We start from the raw sequence: 22,123 nt of genomic DNA, 5'->3' as shown, positions 1-22,123 counted from the left end.
AGTGTTCTGCATTATTTGATATTCAATCTGACTATTATTCATAATTATTGTGTTGCAGTAATAATTACGTTAGCGTCACTGGCGTATGACGTCACGAACGCACACACCTGCTCCCTGATGGCGCTTCCGCTCTTATTTTCTCAGACCCCGATAAATATTGCACCTCAATACCGAGGACCGTGGAATCTCTCCGTTCTTTCCACCGTGTTGTTGTGACTAAAAGGTAGGCAACCGCGCTCAAATATACTGCCTTACTTTGTAAAACACAGCCGACCGTGATTCCTTACGTTTGCATTAGTAGCTTGCTATAGCGTTCATGCAAACACGTTCGAATCTGCACGATGAAATGACGCTCATAACAAAAAAAATGATACAAACAATTCCATCTATCGCTTAAGGGTTTAATTTCCTGTAGCATATTAAGATGTGTCTTCAATCGATTCAATAACGGATTGTCAATGCATCATAAATCAATGCGTCTTAAAGAGACAATACAGCGATCACGTATACGTCATCAAATATATATTATATGATAGGTGTATGCGTAAAAAACATGTCAGCACTAAATCCCGTGCCCTAAAATAACCTGTAGTGATTTTGGGGGATGAGATTTATGGCAAACTGGTCCACCCACTTTTGGAGCACTGTTGACTTTTTTTTTTCATCTCATGACGTCACCGGAGGCAAGTATTGTAATGCATATTGTTTCCTGGCTCAGTTTGCCATGTTCTATTGTCACCTAGAGTCTGAAAAGATGATTTTCTTTTATTTCATACCGCATATGTAGGATGCCCTCCCTATCGGAGCAGCTGCAGGAGGTCCGCAGTCAGGCGGAAGTGTGTCTATACTCCGGCGGCAGGGTGGTGGATGTCCGAGCTGGTGTGATGGTTATGGCTAATCTTCCTTTACCGCCATGCTCCAAATACCACCACATTGCTGCTGAAACCATGGTGATAGAAAACAGCTTTGGTAGCAACAGAAAAGAGGTAACATAAATTAGATTGCACATGCCAAAACAGTGTCCTCATGTTCCAGTATGATCTGTGAAGAAATTGGGCTTCTAATGTTTTGTTTTGATGACATCACTTAAATTATTGTATTTATTTTTTTTAATCTCGAACCTGTTTAGTGACTACTCCATATTTCTTGTCCTCTCTTCAGACACTTGCATCACTACAGCGCTTATCTACAGCTTTGAACATCCTGGAAAAGTATGGATGTAATTTAACAAATCCCAACAGACCTAAATTCTGGAGAACTGTCAAGCACAACAATCCAGTGTTCAGGGCCACCGTTGATGCTATCCAGGTAATATGGACACACATAGACTGTTAAAAGGTGGCCTAAGATTTACAAATCTGAATAATTCATCAAGAAAAGCTGATAAGCAGCATTTAATATACAGTCTGTTTTCCATGGAAACTGGGAAGAAAATTCCTGGGGGAAAAATGTCGTCCCATCTTTTCTCAGCCAATGTACTAAATCAAAGCATAACAAACGTATCTTGGTGAACCTTTGATTATCTTCTCGCTCTTCTTTCAGGGAGGAAGGGCAGTGCTTTGTCTCTATGGTTACTCCAATCAGCAGCCAGATGGGCTCAGCTTCCCTGATGATGTCACAGATCCTGATGTTGGCAAAGTTGCAGCAATAACTCTGGAGGTGATGAGCCTAAGGATGGAGCTAGAAATGCTTATCAAGGTGTGCCCTTTTGTCTCAGTACATGTTTATCCGGAAAATCATTGGGATCTCCCAAATCTTTCCTTTCTTTCCCTACAAATGTATATAAAAAATTGTTTTAATAAAAAAGTATCAAATTGTTGTGTTGAAATTTCAATCAGTTTTGACTTTTTATTTTAAAAAACATTCATGATTTTTTTTTTTTTTATTTCATCCCAGGAGACGCATCCTCATCAGGAATTCTATGAGAGAATCATTCCTACTCTACGACACAAGGTCAGCAATGGTGATTTTCACTTTCATTAAATATCACCTAATGTTTCCTCTATGTTTAGGATGTAGGTCTGAACACAGATGCCGTGGTCAGCCGTTCATCTTTCAGCTGTCGCAAAAATCATTCGGACAGCCAATCCAAGTCGCTTGCCTTCCCTCTTCACCATCACTCCATGAGGGAGAGCAGCCAAGCTCGCTCACTCTCCTCCAACCATCAAAGTCTCAGGCCCATTCAGGTCTTGTTCCCTCCCTTCAAGAAACACCCAGGTGATGAGACGTTGTAACAGCTTCACTGCGCTGAATTATTTCATAGCTGTGAACACATTACAGAACTTTATATTGTGCAAACTGATGTGTATACGTGTGTGTATATTTAAAAATATTTGTATAAAATGATAAAAATGTGATGTTCAAAAAGCTGCCAGGATAATCCATTGCTGAAATATTGAATGTTCAACTCATTATATTTGTGTATTTTTTATTGTTTAGTAAAAACCTTTTTCCCGTGGATTAACCTGCAAAAAAAATAAAAAATAATAAGTCATTGATTAGCACAATTGCTTCTTAAAGACCAAAAAGTTATTTGGAGCTATAATTCTAATCATATTGTTTATTTTACTTTTCAGAGAACTGCACCCTCTGTGGAATATTTCGTATCACCGTCCACTGTCTGACTTGCCTCCAAGGCATGTGTTCCGAGTGTGACCGACTATACCATTCCTACCCTGGAAGGGGCAAGCACCGTCGAACTGCTGTCACATCTTCCATTTCTTCCGCCACGTCTAAAAGTGAAACTAGTAAAAGGTTAGACTGAACACATTCCGCGGTATATGTCACGCATATACATAATTGGCTCTGAATTGGAAGTTTTGTATAAATATCGTAAAGGGAATACAGTATGTGTCGGCACTGACAACCTGGAAGACATTTACTGCTACTTATCTGGCTCATCTCCCATGTTGATCATTTCGACATGACCTATATTACCTTCTGAACGCCATAAAATCAGTCGGGTTGATGAATTTAAATGAAATATAAACCTATTATTGATACTCCATTGCTTGGTGTCGTATAGTATGTAACCGTTGAAAAAGTTCCTGTGACTGAAATAATCTTCATAGGTCTGTTGAGACTCTAATCCAGGTGTGTCAAACTCGTTTTTGTCGTTGTCATAGTTTCCCTCGGAGGGCCGTTATATACAACGTCGTCTATAGGCTACCCAACAATCTGATGAATAACTAGTTTTGAAATCAGAGGCAAGTAAAAACTGTTCAGTTTAAAAGATAAATGGGTATTAAAATTACTAGCAATAGCTCTATTTTTTTTTTAAAATGAAGAAAATTTCTAATTTTCGTAATGACACAAAGTCGATGCATAATTTGTCTTCACGGGCCACATAAAATGACGTGGCGGGCCGTATCTGGCCCCCGGGCCTTGAGTTTGACACCTAAGCTCTAATCTATATAATTAATTGACGACTGTTATGCCTTCCACTTTCAGTTCTTCCACCTGGCATTGCCTTCACTGCACAAAAGTCAACTCATCCCAAGATGTGCTGTGTGAGGATTGCGAGTGCCCTCGCTGTGAATCGCTCGGCTCCGCTGCGGATGAATCTCCACCCGCTACCATCACGGGTCTGTTTCATCGAGTGGTTTGTAATCTGATTGTTTTCATCCTACTGTTTGTTTCGCTATCTTGGAAAATCCTCTCTCGACGAGGTGTGTCAAACTGTGACCTCCTCAATTGATGATAAAAATAATTCGTTTTTTTGTACTGGTCTTTCAAAGCTGATATTTTTGAGGCAATTACTACAAAGTGTTTAAATTGGAAAGCATGTGGAAATATAATTTTTGAATGTTTTAATATAGAGTGGCAGTGTAAGAGCTGCACTATGGTCAACGCAGCCAGCAGCATTCTGTGTGAAGTGTGTGAAAGACCTCGTTTGGCTACACGACCTCCGGTTACCCCTTCACACCCTCCTATCACCCCACCCAGACCACCAGCACCTGTACTGGGCATGCCTGGGGATCCTGACAGCCAGGTGGGAATACTGAAAGATTTTGAAATGTTGATTTAATCGCACACATTTTTAACGGCAAATATTTGCTGTGTTTTGTTTTTTTAATCATCTTGTCATCATACTGGCCAGTGGGTGTGTCAGTTTTGTACATATCTTAACTACTCACCTGCCACAGTTTGTGAGATGTGTGACCTCGCTCGTCCGGAGCCTGCACCTCTGCCATCAAAACTCCGCCCTCCCTCCCCGGTCAGACGGGTCCCTGCTCTGTCAGTCAAACCCAAAGAACTGACGCAAGAAGACCCAAACTCCCGTAGGCAGCGGCAAATGAAGGAGGACGGGCTGAAGCTAATACAGCTGATTCGAGTAAGTCCCAGTTGCACGCTTCAATGTATTTGAGTAGATAGCATTTCCTTTTTCTATCAATGGCAGGATGGGGAGAAGAATGGCATCAGCCCAGAGGAGGTGTACACATGCATTAGGGTTGCTAAAAACACCAGCATCCTGCCTTGCAAATGGTTGAAGTCCGAGCTGCCTCAGCAACTGGACAAGATCAGCTTGTTGTCAGCGATGCTCTCCCATCAGTTTGTATGTGACCCAAGCAAACTCACAAAACTCATTCAAATCCGCAGCCATAATGTGGAAAAAACAACTATGCTTTTTCCAATCAGTTGTACTCTCAACACAGAACAGGTCGTGTGAGGCTCCCACTGAGGATTCCGGAAAAGTTGCAGTCCAACTTTCTCGAGCAGAAGCCAAGCAGGCTTGGCTGACAACAGGAGGTGATTCTGAAAAGGCTGCCAGACAAGCCCTTCGAGACAGACTCACAAAAGTAATAAATTATTAACTTTGCTCGAAATACACTGCACCTTGATACTGGTGTAACATTTATCGTCACTTGCTTCCCCCAGGTAAAGCTACTCTGCTCATTGGGCTTTACTGATGAAGCTCATTGTCATGAGGTATTGAGGAAGAGTGGAGGGGAAGTCAGAGCGGCGCTGGCATCTCTGCAGCGCCCCCTTCTGGAACCCTTTCATGAACGTATTTGGAGTGACGAGCCTGAGCCAGCAGTTGATATCAATCACCCTGACAAACAGGTGAGATGGTTATTTGTTTGTATTTGTCTTGAGTCTCTCAACTTAACTGTCAAGTGATCTTCCATTTTCAGCGTATATGTCGGAGGTTACTAGCCGTATACGATCTACCCAGCTGGGGCCGCTGTGAGCTGGCACTATCTCTTCTTCAGGAGCACAATGCCTCCTACTCTCTGGAGGATGTAGTACAGGCCGTACGGGAGTCTCATGACAGGGAGTTCATCAAAAGAGTCCTGGCCAAAGAATGTCCCATCTGTCTTTCTGTTTTCCCTCATAGTAAGGTAATTGTGTCATTCTCTTTTTCTTGATGTATAGATGAGTCAGAAGAAGGCTGCAACATGTTAACACGGATGAATGCACTTCAAAATGTTCCTTCTCCTCTTTTCAGATGCAGTCCCTGACATCGTGCCAGTGTTCTGTGTGTTGTGATTGTTTCCAGCAGCATTTCACCATCGCTGTTAGGGACAAACATATCCGAGACATGGTGTGTCCAGTCTGCTGGGAGCCTGACATCAATGACCCTGAGGATCTCAACAGCTACTTCTCCACCTTGGACATCCAGGTACAGTTTTCGGTCGAAACTCCTTCCATTTCTCTGCAGCTTATGATTGGAATACTATGCAAAATACCTAAAATTAAAATATAATAGTTTCAACCGACTCTTGCAGCTGTTAGTTTAAATATGTTGTTATATTGTAGTTTTATTGTTTTTGGTTGTTGTTCTTTATTTTTGATTGTATAAACTTGTTTTATGTATTTATTTATTTTCTAGCACTCCATCCCCCATCCCCCTCAAAGAGCCATTGTTCTTTGGGTCAGGCCACAGTTGTAAATAAGAACTTGTTCTTAATTGTTTGCCCGGGTAAATAAAGGTTAAATAAAAATACAATTTTATTTCTATCTATTTTTCAATATCACAATTAAAGAAGCTGTCAGTGCTACTGGTGGGAGTAGCTATAGTATGGCTATATAGCTGCTTTACAGTGGCTCAATAGTTGTAGAGACTTAGTGGAAAAGAAATGACAGTTCAGGGAATTGGGGTTATCGTAAAGGTTGTGTCAGTGTGAGTGGCCCTACTTCCAGTATTTAGATCCCACAGGCATGCTTATGCGAGTATTGCTGAATAATGTCACACATGCATGTTAGTCATTTAGTCAAGTCAAGTCAAGTCAAGTTTATTTATACAGCCCTGAATCACAAACAAGTCTCAAAGGGCTTCAAATATCCAAATAAAATTGACAATTATTCTCAAACATCCCCTGATCTTAAACAGACTGAGTAGGTGCATGTAACTTCACCTTCTAAAAAGAAATTATTATTATCAATATTTGTAATAATTATATATATACGATTATTTTTTTAAATTATTAACAAAACTTATTCAAAATTAACAAAATTATTCCTTTAATCCTGTAACACATTCTTCCAAATAAAAATTAGCTGATACTATTTCAACAATATCATGCGTAGTGTTTACCTATTTATATTTTCTGTAGCGTACCGTATATGTTTACATTATAATAGCGTGTATTTGTCAATATAAATGTGTATTTCAGTTGAGAGAATGCCTGGAACCTGAAGTATATGAGCTCTTCCATAAGAAACTGACAGAGCAGGCCCTTATCAAGGATCCAAAGTTCCTGTGGTGCTGTCATGTAAGTTCTTCAAGAATCATTATGCACTTGGAGAGACAAAAAAAAAGTATCCATGATCAACTTCATTAACCTCTCTTCTTTACAGTGTTCGTATGGGTTCATCTATGATGGTGACCAGCTTAAAGTCACCTGTTTTCAGTGCCGCAACAGTTTTTGCGCTCAGTGCAAAAAGCCTGTAAGTAAATTCTGCACACATCTGAGCCAGCCCTGTAAATTGTAAGCATTATAAAATTGTCAAAAGGCTCTGTTGGTCTTGCTGCAGCAGAGTAGGTGTCCCGATGTAAGACAGACAAAAACGAAGTCACGTTTATGTAGTGATCAGACACTAAGCGGTTGTAAGAACAGCTTAGGCAGTTGAGCACTCCGTTTCCCCACACTAATTTCCCAAACGGACAAAGGAACTTCATCAAGCTTGTGGGAACTGTTCCTACTCTTTACATTTTTTTTTTTTTCTCTTTCCTGTGTGCAGTGGGAATCTCAGCACGCTGGTTTATCCTGTGAACAATACCAGTCCTGGAAGAGAGAAAATGATCCAGAGTATCAGAAACAAGGCCTAGCTGGCTATTTACGAGACAACGGCATAAGTGCGTGTCACCTACACGATCACAAATACACTAAAAATATACTTAGAACATTTACAGATTTTGAAATTCAGTCCGCACAAAAGGCGTACCTTATTAAAATGCAACTCTTGGGTTTTTTGAGAAAATTAAAGGCTTTTAAGTGTACCTTATGGTGCGGAAAATACGGTAACTGAAAATTGGCCACTTCCGAGACAAGATCTCCAAAGTGTCCCAGTTGGAAAGGACTCTTCTATATTCTTCTATACTATTGTAATCAACTTGTATTAATGCCAGACAGCCTTGCTTTTAAAAAAGTTGTAACTGTTGTTCATTAGAAAGCACATTAAGCAAATCTTCTCGACGTAATTGTCTCTTCAGAACGCAGATCACATTATTGTGATTGTAGTCCTGCTTTAACGACTTTCAAAAAAGAAAATACTACATCCAGCCTCTCTTGTCCAACTTAAGGCCTCACTGTTTAACCCCTCAGACACTGTCAATTCATTTTTAGAATATAATAATATAATTCTATTTTTTTATAATTATCGACCAACGCAACCCGCTTTAACGGATCCTTCTCCTTCAAGCTTGTCCGAACTGCCGCTTCCAGTATGCGCTGTCGAAAGGAGGCTGCATGCACTTCTGCTGCTCTCAATGTCGTTACCAGTTCTGCAGTGGTTGCAACAACCCCTTCCATACTGTAAGTTTGCAAAATCACCATTCAATTGAATCAATTGTTCACAATTTTTTTTATCCCAAATAATTCTATTTAACACTTTTCTGTTTTTGCTTCCAGACGTGCGCTGTGGATGAGTGCACTGTATCTGGACTACATGCTCATCACCCCAGGGATTGTCTCTTCTACTTGAGAGACTGGGAACCTTCCAGACTCCAGGCTTTATTGCAGGTGTCTGATTCCGATATTTTGCAATCAATTTACATGATGGACAAAGTGGCAATCTACTCACATTATGGTGAGTGAATGAATAAGTAAAACATCCTTCACTGGCAGTGTCTTCCTTGATAGACTTTTCACAGAGAGGTGCTTCTTGATCTTCTTTACAAGATATTATGTGAAGGCGCAAAAACAAGAAGGTGGGGAGCAGAAACTTAACATTTGATAAAGGCAGTCCTTAAAATAGTTTAAAAAAGGAGCCAAAACACATACTCGTTGTTACCAAACTGTATAAAGGCTCAGCAAAAATATTTCTGCTTTCTCCTATAATAAACCAGCCGTGAAGAATTTTTTTTACTTGTTTTGTGTTTGATGGTCATAATATTGTAAATAAAAAAAAAAAGAGAGAGTGAGATGAAACCATTTGAGCTCGTTAAATAGTTACTGTCTACTATGAATTAGTAAATTACAAATATTTTCTTTTTTCTCTTGATAGAACAATGGTGTCGCATACAATACTGAGCCCCCTCTTGGAACAGAGACAGGTAGATGAACCTACTCACCACCAATAATAGGTTGGAAAAATGTATTCATACTATTCAAAGAGGGCGCAACAGGGCCCCAAATACAGTAGACTAGAAAAAAAAATCCTGAATATGCACCTTTTATCTAGATCCACACCAAAAATTAGATAGGCTCTTGCATTATCCAGCTAACACATGCACACAGAATTATAAGAAGTGAATCCAAGGGAACGTTCCAACACATATGATATTCGACATCATAATCACACACTTTGCGTTTATCTTTCCAAGGGCTATGTGGCGTGATTGAGCAGAAGGATGATGGAGGCCAGCAACCTGACTCGGCTTGTGGAGCACAGACCCAAACTGGACATGCTGGACTGTGCGAGTATGAAAACTTTTTATTGCTACTCACGAAAGCATACTGCATAATGCAAAGATATAATAACTCCTGTAATTTGCTGTGATGAATGATAGTCATTATATGAATTTATTTCAACTTTCTATTAAAAAGGCTCACCTAAATGTGAATTATAGCTGCTCTCTGCAGTCGCTGTCTGTACTCAGCCTCTTTGTATTGTCACTTTACAAAGTTCCCATTCATTCATCTTAAATACTACTTTACTTTTGTGATGGTGTGCTACTATCCAGAAAGCATTACAGAGAGTACTTGGTCAGCTTGATCAACGGCTACTCCATCGACCCAGCCCGACTCTACAGCTCCAATGAACTGCTGCTAGCCTGCAGGAGGTACAAAGTAGATGACACCCGCAGGGATACAGAGGATGGATTCACCTACTTCAGCAGACTGCTTGAGGTGAGCGTGGTTGGTGTGATTGTGAGATGGCTGAGTGAGTCAACATACCAAATATTTCTGTAATTTTTCTGCAGAAACTAATGGAAGAAGTCCCGCTGGGTGACAAAGTCCCACGCAAGAAATAACAAGAGCCCCATTCCATCGCTCATGCAATGGCGAAGCGAGTTTTTTTTTTTTTCTTGTGCATAGCTCAAGGGCGCCACAAAAGAAAAAATATTACCCAACACCCCCCAATTTCTTCAGAAAATGCTCATTAACATTATACAGTATGTTCCCTATGAGAGGTGTGGGTAAATAAGGGGGAACAATCGTAAATTTTCCAAAAGTCATTTATCTGGTCTGGCGCCTGGTGGTGTGTGGGTGGGAAGTCTAATCATATTTCAGGGGGTGGGGGGGTGTCAGCTGTATTTATAATATATATATAATGTACTGTATATACAAACACAGAAACATCATTAATCCATGTCAACAGAGTCACAACAACAGCACATCAAAGTTGAGAACTGTCAAATGATGGCTGTGGGAGTCGTGGCTGCATTGTTACATCGGCAAGGAAAAAAAAAAACAGAGGAAAAACTTTGGTGCTATCTGTAACTACGAATTTATCCCTCCGAACAGACCGGCAAATCAGGATGGAGAACACATTACTGATTTGAAAGGGTATGTCAATAAAACTTGTTTGTTTACACATAGCCAGGGATTTTATAAATGGGAGAGATATTTTGTGATTTGACCTGTCATCCACACTTCCCCGGTGATTTCTTTAAATATTTTTTTTTTCTGAAAACGCCAATGTGGAGATTTGCAGATATCTCTAGATCCTTGTTTGGCTGTGGACAGTTGTTGCCAGTGAATTCTATATTTTAGGACTGTCCATCAGCCAGTCTGTTATTGTCAGTCAAGATTTCAATATTCACATGACATGGCTTTTAGATTTCTAGATAGTGATTAATAATTCGTAAAGTTAGAGAAGTGTGCCTCATCTACACCCTTATTCCCACACACCAGTTGGTTTGGTGTGGATGTGGCTTTTTGAAACTAACACAGAAAGGGGGAATATTGTTTTTTTTTTTATTTTTAAAAGCCTGGTTATGTGTAGACAAAGCCTTTGTAAAGCACTTTGAGCACCATATGTTGTAGATAGAAGCACTATGAGTGCGCTCCATTCCTACGCTGTAGAAAAATAAATAAAAGCATGATACGCGGACCAAAAAAAAAATATCTGTGCAACAGCGAGTCCGCGAAAAGTGAACCGCAATATGGCGAGGCAACATTCAATATTGAGACTACAATACAATGTAATTAAGCAGCGGAATGTTGTATTGTTTTTTGATGAATCATTAAATCAAATTGAACTAATGTTGAAGTGTTAAAGGGACATCTAGTGGATTATAGATTGCAACAAAATAAATCCAAAGATTCTGTGGTGCAAGGAGTGAGAAAAAATAATCCTTCGTAATTCAAATTAATTTCAATGTTTTGATGTCACCATATAAATCACTACATTTGCACCACGGCATTTGAGAATATGTCTAATAAATTTTACAAAGGGAAAACAGTTCATTTAACCGCAAACGGTGGAGGGGGAAGACGGTAAGGGAGAGATGATGTCATAGTTTCTGGTCGCTCCCATTGAAAAAGCTGGTGGCTGCAGGCTTCCTCTTCTTCAGGCTCTCATCGTCGCCTCATCTGCTTCGTTGGCCTTGCGGGTTCCACCCGTGGAAGCACAACTTGAGCGGATGATCTTCCAGGCATAAAACGGGAAACCCCATCTTTAAATGTCAGCCGAGGTCCGTTTAAAGAAACGCACTTAATATGTGATTTGAACCCAAGCGGAAAGATGTAAACTCAAATCCTCCTTTTGTTTTTTATTGTGGATTATGACCTGTCGCCTGTGTAGCGGAGCCGCTCCTGCCCAGAAAGGAGGAGGAGGTGGTGGGGGACAGAAGAGGAGGAGACGCGCAGAAGGGTGTCGACGGTGAGAGGAGACAGGGGTGGAGGAGAGAGGCTCAGAAGGTGGGCGAAATAATAGACTAGTGTTATTTCAAACTGGTAACAATGGCTGCTAAATCGGACGGGGTCCTGAAGATGAAGAAGAGCGACGTGGCCTTCACGCCCCTGCAGAACTCGGAGTACTCCGGCTCGGTTCAAGGGCTCCACCCGGGCTGCCAGCCTGACTCCGCTGGCGCCGGGGACGCTGACTTCGTTAACGGGGAATCGCGGTGTTGTGGCGGCGGGGGCTCCAACACGGCTTGTCTTCGCTTGGGCAGGGAGCAGCAGAAATACACGGTGTGGGACTGCCTGTGGATAGTCGCCGCAGTGGCCGTGTATGTAGCCGATGTGGGCACTGATGTGTGGCTGTCAGTCGACTATTACCTCCAGCGAGACTACTGGTGGTTCGGCCTGACACTCTTCTTCGTCGTCCTGGGTTCCTTCTCGGTGCAGCTCTTTAGCTTCAGATGGTTCGTTCACGATTTCAGCACAGAAGAGGCGACGGAATCCGCCGCCGATTGCTCGCACATGGACGGTAATAAGCTGCTGAGTGGCTCGGCCTCACACGGTGATGTGAGCGCTCAGCATCCCCCGACCACGCCGCAGAGACAGGCGTCGACCGCGAGTAAGAACACTACGACCAACAGCACCAACAGCACCGCCATGGGAAGCCGGACTCGGAAACGCTCGGCCTCATACTCCTTGTGTATGTGGTTCTCTCAGTCTCTCATCCACATCTTCCAGCTGGGCCAGCTATGGAGGTAGGATGCTTGTGCGGATGGATGTGCACTTGAGCAGAATGAACAAATGACCGCGACAAACCTTTTGCAATCTAAATGCCCTAGAACTAAGAACGTTACCGATCCTAGCTGCCATCTTTGCCCTTCTCCATCAATACACAGAACAAATGGGATGCTGTCACCCCTTACCTTTAAGGTAAACTAGAACCTTAATAAACGGTGCTGCTGTGCTTTCTACTTTTGATTGTCACACACACCTCATGACTTCCTGATCACCTTAAGACGGATCATCAATTTTAAATGGGTGCCAGATGTTAGACACGCCCACATTTATTAGGTAGCTAAATCCTGCATAACATTCAAACCCTTAAGATGTGATATGGGTCATCATTTTCATATCACTTGGATCAGTAAAGGTAAATGCACATTATTATTTCTAACGCATAATATAGTTAAGGCAATCCTTTTTACATGCATATATAGTTTTTCTTTTAATAGCATCCCTGCAGCCAAGTCTCTGTTTTGATCACTTGATGACAGACTATCTTACTCAGAGTGTCTGTACTGTTAAATTATTTAATGACTGTTGTCTTGTAATTGTAGTAGTACATTCATATCCCTGTGACTGACTGTCGACCCGTGCAGGGTCTGGTCCGATTCGAGCAAAATCCATTGGGATTAGCTCCACCTCCCGGAATACAAAATGGATGGATGCAAGATCCTTTCAGGGCCACTGTTTCTCAAATTCTAAACATGATCAACACACTCTCAGTTTCCAGTTTGGATCTGCAACCTTCTACTGTTTTGTTCCCACATGATCACGTCACACATATGACCTATTTTGTGAAAGCACATCAATATCTCATTCCTCTGTGTATTTCTGTTTGCACAGAACTTAATATGAATTTGTAATCTTGGTGCATTCCTTCCGAATGTACATACTGTGTTTAACCACTGTGGGTGTACCGCCAAAATGCATTTAGGAGCATCTATTGTAATTAATTTCTTTATTAATTATGTAGTATGTATTTGATATACGCACAGTACACACATCAGTACTCATGGAACTGATGGGTTTGTTAAGCGAGCCTGCTTTGTTGCAACGCTAAGTTTGAGTTGTCATGGTGATTTAAGGAAGGGGGTATGACTGCAGTTTAACAGCAGCTGTTCAAAGCTGTCACGGTAAAGTATCTGCATCAGGGAATCCCAACTGCACTAAATATTTCACGATGTATGCGTGTGTGTGTGTGCGCGTGCAAGTGTGTGAAAGGTGTATCCACTTCTTGCATTATTCATATCCATCTTGCAGAGGTCTCTCTGACCACGATACACTATGGAGTAGCGTTCAGAACGTATTAAACATTTTCAAATTAGCCGGATTAGCCACACGGCGTTTATTACCTTCAAAATCAACCTCCTTAGTTAGATAATACATTATATGGCACTCTTAATTTTAAAAAAAATAGAAGTGTTGGACAATTGATGGGAATAATCACAGATGTCTTTATAATACGCAATTTACAATGGTCCTTCAGTGTAACAATGATACCTGAGTGCATTTTTATAATCTCTTGGGTCAGAAAACATCTCACAATTTATAGAATATTGCTTTACACAGTTCATCGAATGCTGACTAACAGACCAGCTTCACACTCACACATGAGGAAATGAGCGGGTATCGTTATTGCACTGCACAAAATTTCTAAATCGATTTAAATGGGATGAATGATTAAATTGCAGTACTGTAATGCTTGATAAATGTCAGCTGCTACTTGAGAGAGAATATGCTGGATGGATGAAATGGTGTTGCCATGGTAATAGTGACTGTTCTGATGGCCTTAGTGCGAGGCTGAAATGAAAATGAGACATCACTTTCCTCTTCACTGGATGTGACAAGCAGTCAGAACTGGGACACCTTCGGTTAAATTGTGAATGTAGCGAGAGTGGCAGGCCAGACAGTCAGCTCAGTCTCTGCACACATAAGCACACAATGAGACAAGTGGGAGCAGAGAACATGCTACAGCTTTAATACCCTCGCACCAGATTATATTTTACAAATATTTATTGACAATGGCATTTAATTTCTTGGCCCGTTAGCTGACTGCTAAATGCCGGAATATATTGGTGGTAAGAGATAATGAAATATGTGTAGGAGGCAAAGGCAGAGGACAAGACAGAGAATGCAAAAAAAAAATAAAAATCATTGCAGTATTTTCACGACATTTAATTCATCACCAAAATTCTGGTAGTTACCACTTTGGTATTATTTTATTATTTTATTATTTTTTTATTTTACAGGTACCTCCATACTATTTATCTGGGCATTCGGAGTCGTCAGAGTTCTGACACTGACCGGTGGCGTTACCATTGGAGGATGATCTATGAGTTTGCAGACGTGAGCATGCTGCATCTACTGGCCACTTTTCTCGAGAGCGCTCCACAGTTGGTGCTACAATTGTGCATCATAATACAGACACACAAACTTCAGGCTGTGCAAGGTAAGAGAAAAATCTCTGTAACAGGCAACCTCTAAATGTTGACCACAAATTACACTTCATCTTGGAATCTCATCATCATTGTAATCATCTTCTTCATATTCTGTACTTTATAGAAAATGAGAGTTCGGTTTAAAATATATCTCTTTAGATCTTTAGAACATGTGATTGGGTGGACCATTCCAGCAGCTTTATTTTCATTTGTGGTGATTATGTTTTCCTCTCAAAAAAAAAAAATCTCTCCAGCCTGTTTAGTTTAACCAGCAGAAATTCTCAGGTCAGATCATTCAAAAAGCTTTATTCATCTTTTTGTTAATCCTAAATATATGCTTTGCTGGACATAAAGCACACAATGTTTAAATCGTATTAAAAGCTTATATTGTGCCCAAAAAAAAAAGAACATTTGTATTTGTGCTCACCAGCAGATGAAAATAAATGTCTTGTCATTTTCACTCTTATTCAGAGTTGAATGCAGAATACTTCATTATTTGTTTATGCTAAGCTTCAGCAAACACCTCCATCATGGAGACAATGTGAAATGTGTTTGTGTCTCAGGTATGACAGCAGCAGCCTCCCTGGTCTCACTTGCCTGGGCCCTGGCCTCCTATCAGAAGGCCCTGCGAGAATCTCGGGATGACAAGAAGCCCATCACCTACCTGGCTGTCATCATTCAGTTCTGCTGGCACTTCTTCACTATCGCCGCAAGGGTCATCACCTTTGCCCTGTTTGCGTCCGTTTTCCAACTTTACTTTGGCATCTTCATCGTGCTACACTGGTGCATCATGACCTTCTGGATTGTCCACTGTGAGACGGACTTTTGCATCAGCAAGTGGGAAGAAATTGTGTTTGACATGGTGGTGGGCATTATCTACATCTTTTCCTGGTTCAATGTTAAGGAGGGACGGACAAGGTGAGAAGTATGCTTATTAATAATCTAAAAATAATCGTATTTACAGTTATTATTATTGCTGGTAGACAGCCAAAAGATTTTTTTCCCCAAATCAAGCTCGTGCTAACACGGGAAAACGGACTTCTAAAGGAATATAAACAAACATTTGGAGCAATACTACATTATCCTAAAGGTTAAACACGTGTTTCCTCAATTTAGAAGTTTTATTTTGACTTTTAAATGTTTTTTTTTAATTTGGAAAAAAAAAAATCTGCGATGTAGCGAAGCCGCGATAAACGAAGTAGCGAGGGATCACTGTATACTGTATGAGGGAGAACATGCTAATTAAATAAATAATGAAGTTATTTTCTATTTTGTATCGCAGGTGTCGTCTTTTCATCTACTACCTGGTGATACTGGTGGAGAATGCAGCTCTCAGTGCATTGTGGTACATCTACCGCTTACCTCACCCCACTGACTCCTTTGCTGTGCCAGCACTCTGCGTCATCTTCAGTAGTTTCCTCACAGGGGTGGTTTTCTTGCTCATGTACTATGCTTTTTTCCATCCAAACGGGCCTCGTTTTGGCCACTCGCCAAGCTGCCAGCGCCTTGATCTGGATGCCACGACTCAGTTCTCCACGCTACCGTCTGACGGTGGCACCAATTCTCTGCGCTCCAACCGGGGCGCCACCACAACATTGGAACGCGACGCTGCAAAATATACGGAAAGGGATGGTTGCATGCCAGTGTTTCAGGTGCGACACACCGTGCCATCTACTCCATCATCTCGTGCGGCTCGCCTCGATGAGACCGTCATCAAGATCGATCTCTGTCGGAACCGCTACCCAGCCTGGGAGCGCCACGTCCTCGACCGTAGTATACGAAAGGCAATTTTGGCCATAGATTGCTCGCTGACTCCTCCACGGCTGCAGTATAAAGATGATGCCCTGGTACAAGAAAGGTTGGAGTATGAAACTACATTATAATGCTCTCTTAACTCCACCCAGCAGCCAGAATCAGCAAAACAGACTGTGGCACGTGACTCCCCATTTCATCTCTCTCCCCCTACTTTCTTCGTCAACTCAGTGACCTTCCAATGAAAAATCCAACGATCAGAGGAGAGGTGAAGCTCATCGCTATCTCCTTTGTATTTTTACTTGTCTGCTTATTTTTACTTGGGTTCATCAGGGAAATCCTGTGTGGTATTTAAAAAAAAAATGCATATCAACAGAGTACTGAAAAACTCAAAAACCCCAAGAGACTTATGTGACTTGGACTGAGTTTAACAAATCCATTGGGATCTCCTTATCCCTCCAGGGTCCAAGTTTGAAGTCATCAGATGTTACACGTGTAAACCTATGTGACACTTGAATTTCTGAGGAAAAATTCCCTGATTCAAAACTTGAAAAACTCATGTATGTCTTACTGTGCAGGTGTCCTCATATTAGAGAGTTCTGATGACCTGATGTTGTGTACACCTCTCATCAATTTGACAACAATATCTGTTCCCTTTTCCTAGTGCCAAAACGTTTCCTTGGAAATATTGAAGATGTGGAGCGCCTCATACAGTAGATGGCACAGTAGTCTCTCCACAAGTGCAGACTTAATCGTCTTAGCTCATTGTAGAAGAAGAAGGTCAAGTACTTGAAGACAATGGTCAAAGTAGCACTTATTTACAGTTGTCAAACCTGGCTGAAAGAAAGGGTGGAACAAAAAGGTCGAAGTTGGACACAAAGATCCACAGCCTCTCTCTCTCCAACTCGCCGATTGACATGGGGAAGAAAAAAAACTTCCTGGCACCTCAAGTCGACAATAGAGAACAGCTTTCTACACTAAACTGAGCTGAAGTTCCACCTTGTGAAGGAGAGCAGCAGAATTGAGGACTGTGGTGGATGCCATTTGAAAAGAAATGATACAGCCAGGAAGGAAGCGCTTGCAACGCCAAATCGAAGCAACCGGGATGTACAATACTTCTATACAACATGCAGCATTTTCTTACCTTTTCAGATCAGTAGTGGGTACTGAAGTCATTGTTATTCTTGTTCTATACGTGCAAAAGTCTTAGATCACCATTACAGATGTTGTTTTAGCAAGTACTATAATACAATGTTGGTGAGTAAAATACAGGCCTCAAACAAGGCCAAGCTGTGAACAAAAATAACTAAACTGAAGTATCACCAACAAAGTTCTTCCTTTGTCTATGCCCGTCCTTTACTAATTTTCATGACGATTGGTCAGCTAATTTTTTTTTATCCTGTTCAGATTGATGGCTGCTGTAAAAAGATCATTAGAAGAAGAAAGCTCAAGGTGGCCTAAGACTTTGCACAATGCCGTGTGTGTCTGTGTGTGCGAGCGTATGTACAAATTTGTGTGCAAATATATGGACCCCTTTATGGCCTACGTCATGATGACGTCAGTGTTGGCTGGAGGCAAAGTGAAGATGAAATATGCCAACTTCAGTTTTCAAGCATGCTAGATCATTTTGCCTCCAGCTAAGCCACGCCCCCCCCAAAATGATGCCACATTGTTTACAAACTCAAAAAGGGGTTTAACTACTGTGACTTGCCATGCCCCTTGTGGAATTAAATGTGATGGTACTGCTGACTTGAAAAGACTTAAGATAATAGGCCACAAGTTGAGCAGGTTGTTCCCCGGCCCACTCACTTCCTGACTCCCACAGTGATGATATTTGAAATAGAATACATCTTCCAACGTATATGCCATCGCAAACTTTTAAATATAGTTCAGGTAATAATTTAAGGAACACTTAAACATTCCATACTGTCCTCGTATGGGAATCTAACAAAGTTTTCCCCAGACATCTGGAAAAGCTACAATAGGTATTGTAGACAAATTCAAGAGGTGAGGCATACAGTAATCCAAACCTAGGCAAATTACGGCCCGCGGGCCTTTGTGCGTCCCTGTCCGGCCCGCAAGAGGCCAATTGTAATTTTAAAAAAAAAATTTGTGTCGTGCGTACAATACAACTGTTTCGCTTTTATTTTGAAAGGCGTCGCACTTCCGTGTAGCGTACGTGTACGTGAGCTGTGCGTAAAGGTGATCAGTGCAAAGTAATGCTGCCCGAGAAACGTTTGCTGACCCTCAGAAAAGAAAAGTTGACAAGGAGCGCCGTGTTTTCAACAAGACATGGACTGCCAAGTATTTCTTTACAGAAATGAAAGGTAAAGCCATGTGCATGTCGCCACTACACGACCAAGCATGAGAAAAAAAAAATGTGTCTGATAAACAGGGCGCATCAGAGGCTGATGCATTGCTAGCAAAACTGCAAGCCCAACAAGGACTTTTTATCAAATTTCACACCCAGCGGCTTTGTCATTTGAGGAAAATTTAAAGAAGTTAAGAATAAATTGTACTGATTAATAATTGTTTTTTTATTTGACCTTTACACCACAATTTCACATAGCTTAATATAAATATAAGCAGAATAATTGTATTCTTCTAATTACCAGTACCATCTATATAAAATAAATAATTTAGTGCATTTTACAATGGAAGAAAATTGAGCAGGTTTAAGTTATCGTAGGTGTGGCCCTCTGACACAACTCAGGTTTTTCATGTGGCCCCTTGTAAAAATTAATTGCCCACCCCTGCAGTAATCCCTCGTTTATCGCGGATAATTGGTTTAAAAAAAAAAAAACACCCACGATAAGTGAAATCCGCGAGTTAGCGGAAAGATGCTAATTTGCGATCGTGCTAGCACACGAAAACGGACTTCTGAAGGAATGTAAACGAACATTGGGAGCAATACTACATTGTTCTAAAGGTTAGACACGTGTTTCCTCAATTTAGAAATTTTATTTTGACTTTCAAATGTTTTTTTTATTTGGGGGAAAAAAATCCGCGATGTAGTGAAGCCGGGATAAACGAAACGCGAAGTAGCGAGGGATCACTGTATATAGCGCATTTCCACCTCTTTCCTAACTATCACAACCTTAAAAAAAAACATTCAGGGAATGCTGGGATGTTAAAGTAAGCACATGATCACACAATGCGATGTAATTTTCTCATTTAGTTAAATACAGCCCTTACCCAAAGTAGCTTCCATTTTTTAAATGTTTTTTGCAATGTATACAATATTGTTATTTTCCAAGGAAAGAGAAAAGCACAACACAAGGCAATTGGATAATCAAAATGTCACTTTTGATTTGATTTGTTCATTCGCGTGAAAGGTTGCATCATTTCAGCTTGTCAGTCTGAATTTAAATGTAATAATGCCACTGTCCAAGACAAAAATTATCATATCATCATCATATAGCTGACATGCCCTAACCTACTTGAATATCTTCACTTTGTTAAAAGTAATGATTTGTATTCTAATGTATTCTGTATGTCTTTATTTTTATTCTACTCGCTCATAATGCAGGTTGCATTTTCCTGAGTCTTTGATTTTTTTTCTCTCTGGTTTCTGCCCAATACTGTTTTGTTTTGCAAACATTTTATTTGCTTTTTTTCCCCACAACCAACCATAACCAATGTGTCTTGTGTGTGTGTGTGCATAATGTATTGTGGATCCCATGATGGTATTGTTGTGGGACAATGTTGGGTGAACATTCATACTCCCCAGCCATATTTTTTATTATTATTTTGTGACTACATGTTCGAACATGTACAGAAGAGCATTATAGGGCCAGTGTAGGAAAGAAAAAAAAGGGCGGGTGCCAGGATTCTGACATTTTTTCTCAGAATTCTGACTTTAACGTGAGAATTCCCACTTTAAAGTCAGAATTCTGAAGAATCGTGATTCTAGCAGGTCATGGGGAAGTCGGGAAGTTTAATTAGTAGACAATGCGCAGTTAGTTTGTCATGTCTGGCTGTGACTCGCTGTTGTGCTATGCGTTGCAGTAATTATATCATTTACTCAAAAATGGTTCGCAATTCGCGTCCATGCGTGCGACAGTATGGTATGACTTGCAGACCATATTGTCAATTTACCGTTGACATGAAGCTACCTCAGTACATTCAGTTAATGAGTACCTCCTCATCTTCATCACATCCACCCATTTACAGTGCATAAAAATATTTGCATTATAATTGTCATGTGCCAAACTGAAACCTCAAAAGTCCCATTGAAAATTGAAGTATAATTATTTATTCTAAGGCCCTTTCAGCATAGTAAAAACACAAATCATATAAAAACTGTGACATTGCAATTGAGCCAAGGTTGCCGGCGTGTTTCCATAATGCAGAGCGTTTGATAGTTTGATATAGCAACAGCTTATCTCAGTCTGTCAGAAAAAGATTTTCGATTTTCCAATCATTAATTTGTATAGACAAATTGGTCATCAAAAGAAGTTAAGTTAATGTGCAAAAGACGATTCAATACTCATCTCCATACGATTTCAAGGACTGTTCATTTCAAAATGAAATTATTTGATTCGTTTGGTTGGATCACAATTTGATTCAGTATTGTTATACTTGACAATACTGTAAATGTGGCATTTTCTTCAAATATTACTTGCTAAAATCCGATGCACTCGCATATTGCGTATCATGGATGGATGGATGGATATCTTTTAGCAGGAAAAGGGGTCAAAGTATATCTATTAAACAAATAATAATCACTTTAACAAGGTATGAATAATTTGGCCAACTCTATATGTGTGTTTATATGAAGGTGTATAAGTGTAACTATTCACGATTTTTTTGTATGGACAGCAGGTTGTGTGCATGTCCAAACAAAGCCGGACTACTTGGAGGTTCTTTCTAATCCCCATCTTACAATTTAGTGGATATTATGGTATGTGAGACATTGATTGAAACAAAACAATTTACTAACAGCACACCACTCACATTGGTGTCGCGTGATTATCCTCTCTTGATACAGCAACGGACTTACTAAAAAAACATAATGGAATTGAATGACTGGCTTAGTTTTGATGGACGTATTAAAACCTGTGCAGTAACACCTATTTTAGATTATTCAGCACACAAATAAAAGTAAAATCAAGTTGCTTATCCTGTCACACACTTGTATGAGCATCCTGTTCAAGTGGCTTGGTCAACAGTTGGATGATACCACGTACGAAATGAATATCGGAAATGATGAGTTTAGAGCTTAACTGTAAATAAACATATGCAAAATGTACATGTTTAAAAATAGGATATTCCTATCTTGAGTTCTGACTGTGAAGGGTTTGACGCCAATAGATTGGCTCTAATTATGACAATATAAAGTACTTCAGAGAATAAAACAATATGTGTGGTATATGTGGTGTATTTTCAGAAAAAAAGAAATGTTTAAGAAAAATAGTAAATTGCATTCTGTGATTAAATTCTGAAGTGCTAAACTGTGGGGGGACGGTGTTCTATGGATGAAGAATACATTAAATTAAAAAAAATAAAATCCAGAGTGATGAAGATCAAAACATTTTTGTATATAGGGAGTTTTTTTTTGTAAATTTTTATTTGAATCTAATGCAAACTACCAAAATGTATTTAATAAAGTACACTGTGGTTATTTCGATGGTAATT

At 40.3% G+C, this 22,123-nt stretch overlaps 2 protein-coding genes across 3 annotated transcripts; both read left to right on the top strand.

Moving 5' to 3' along the window:
• The first annotated feature begins 70 nt into the window (after nucleotides 1–70).
• On the top strand, nucleotides 71–10,874 carry rnf31 (ring finger protein 31). 2 transcript variants are annotated; one of them, XM_049748425.2, is made up of 24 exons: nucleotides 71–223; nucleotides 788–986; nucleotides 1,162–1,308; nucleotides 1,543–1,698; nucleotides 1,897–1,953; nucleotides 2,013–2,217; nucleotides 2,577–2,754; nucleotides 3,451–3,584; nucleotides 3,819–3,991; nucleotides 4,100–4,333; nucleotides 4,400–4,555; nucleotides 4,656–4,799; nucleotides 4,879–5,064; nucleotides 5,136–5,342; nucleotides 5,450–5,623; nucleotides 6,618–6,716; nucleotides 6,802–6,891; nucleotides 7,186–7,300; nucleotides 7,867–7,979; nucleotides 8,076–8,186; nucleotides 8,671–8,719; nucleotides 8,990–9,086; nucleotides 9,350–9,515; nucleotides 9,590–10,874. In XM_049748425.2, exons 2-24 carry the CDS (start codon nucleotides 789–791, stop codon nucleotides 9,638–9,640), a joined length of 3,240 nt encoding a protein of 1,079 aa, XP_049604382.1. In that variant the 5' UTR covers nucleotides 71–223; nucleotide 788; the 3' UTR covers nucleotides 9,641–10,874. The 2 variants fall into 2 exon arrangements, with proteins under 2 accessions (XP_049604382.1, XP_049604381.1); XM_049748424.2 differs by lacking the exon at nucleotides 9,590–10,874 and having other exon boundaries at nucleotides 9,350–9,578.
• A 135-nt stretch (nucleotides 10,875–11,009) lies between these two features.
• Nucleotides 11,010–22,121, top strand: xkr4 (XK related 4). The gene is made up of 4 exons (XM_049748430.1): nucleotides 11,010–12,268; nucleotides 14,546–14,745; nucleotides 15,298–15,652; nucleotides 16,017–22,121. The coding sequence occupies exons 1-4, from the start codon at nucleotides 11,574–11,576 to the stop codon at nucleotides 16,615–16,617; spliced, it is 1,851 nt and encodes a 616-aa protein (XP_049604387.1). The 5' UTR covers nucleotides 11,010–11,573; the 3' UTR covers nucleotides 16,618–22,121.
• Nucleotides 22,122–22,123: the final 2 nt, after the last annotated feature.

Source organism: Syngnathus scovelli, chromosome 17 (genome assembly GCF_024217435.2).
Source record: "Syngnathus scovelli strain Florida chromosome 17, RoL_Ssco_1.2, whole genome shotgun sequence".
Classification (NCBI taxonomy): domain Eukaryota; kingdom Metazoa; phylum Chordata; class Actinopteri; order Syngnathiformes; family Syngnathidae; genus Syngnathus; species Syngnathus scovelli.
Note: the sequence above shows the minus strand (reverse complement) of the source record. Positions and strands in the feature narration are given on the sequence as shown.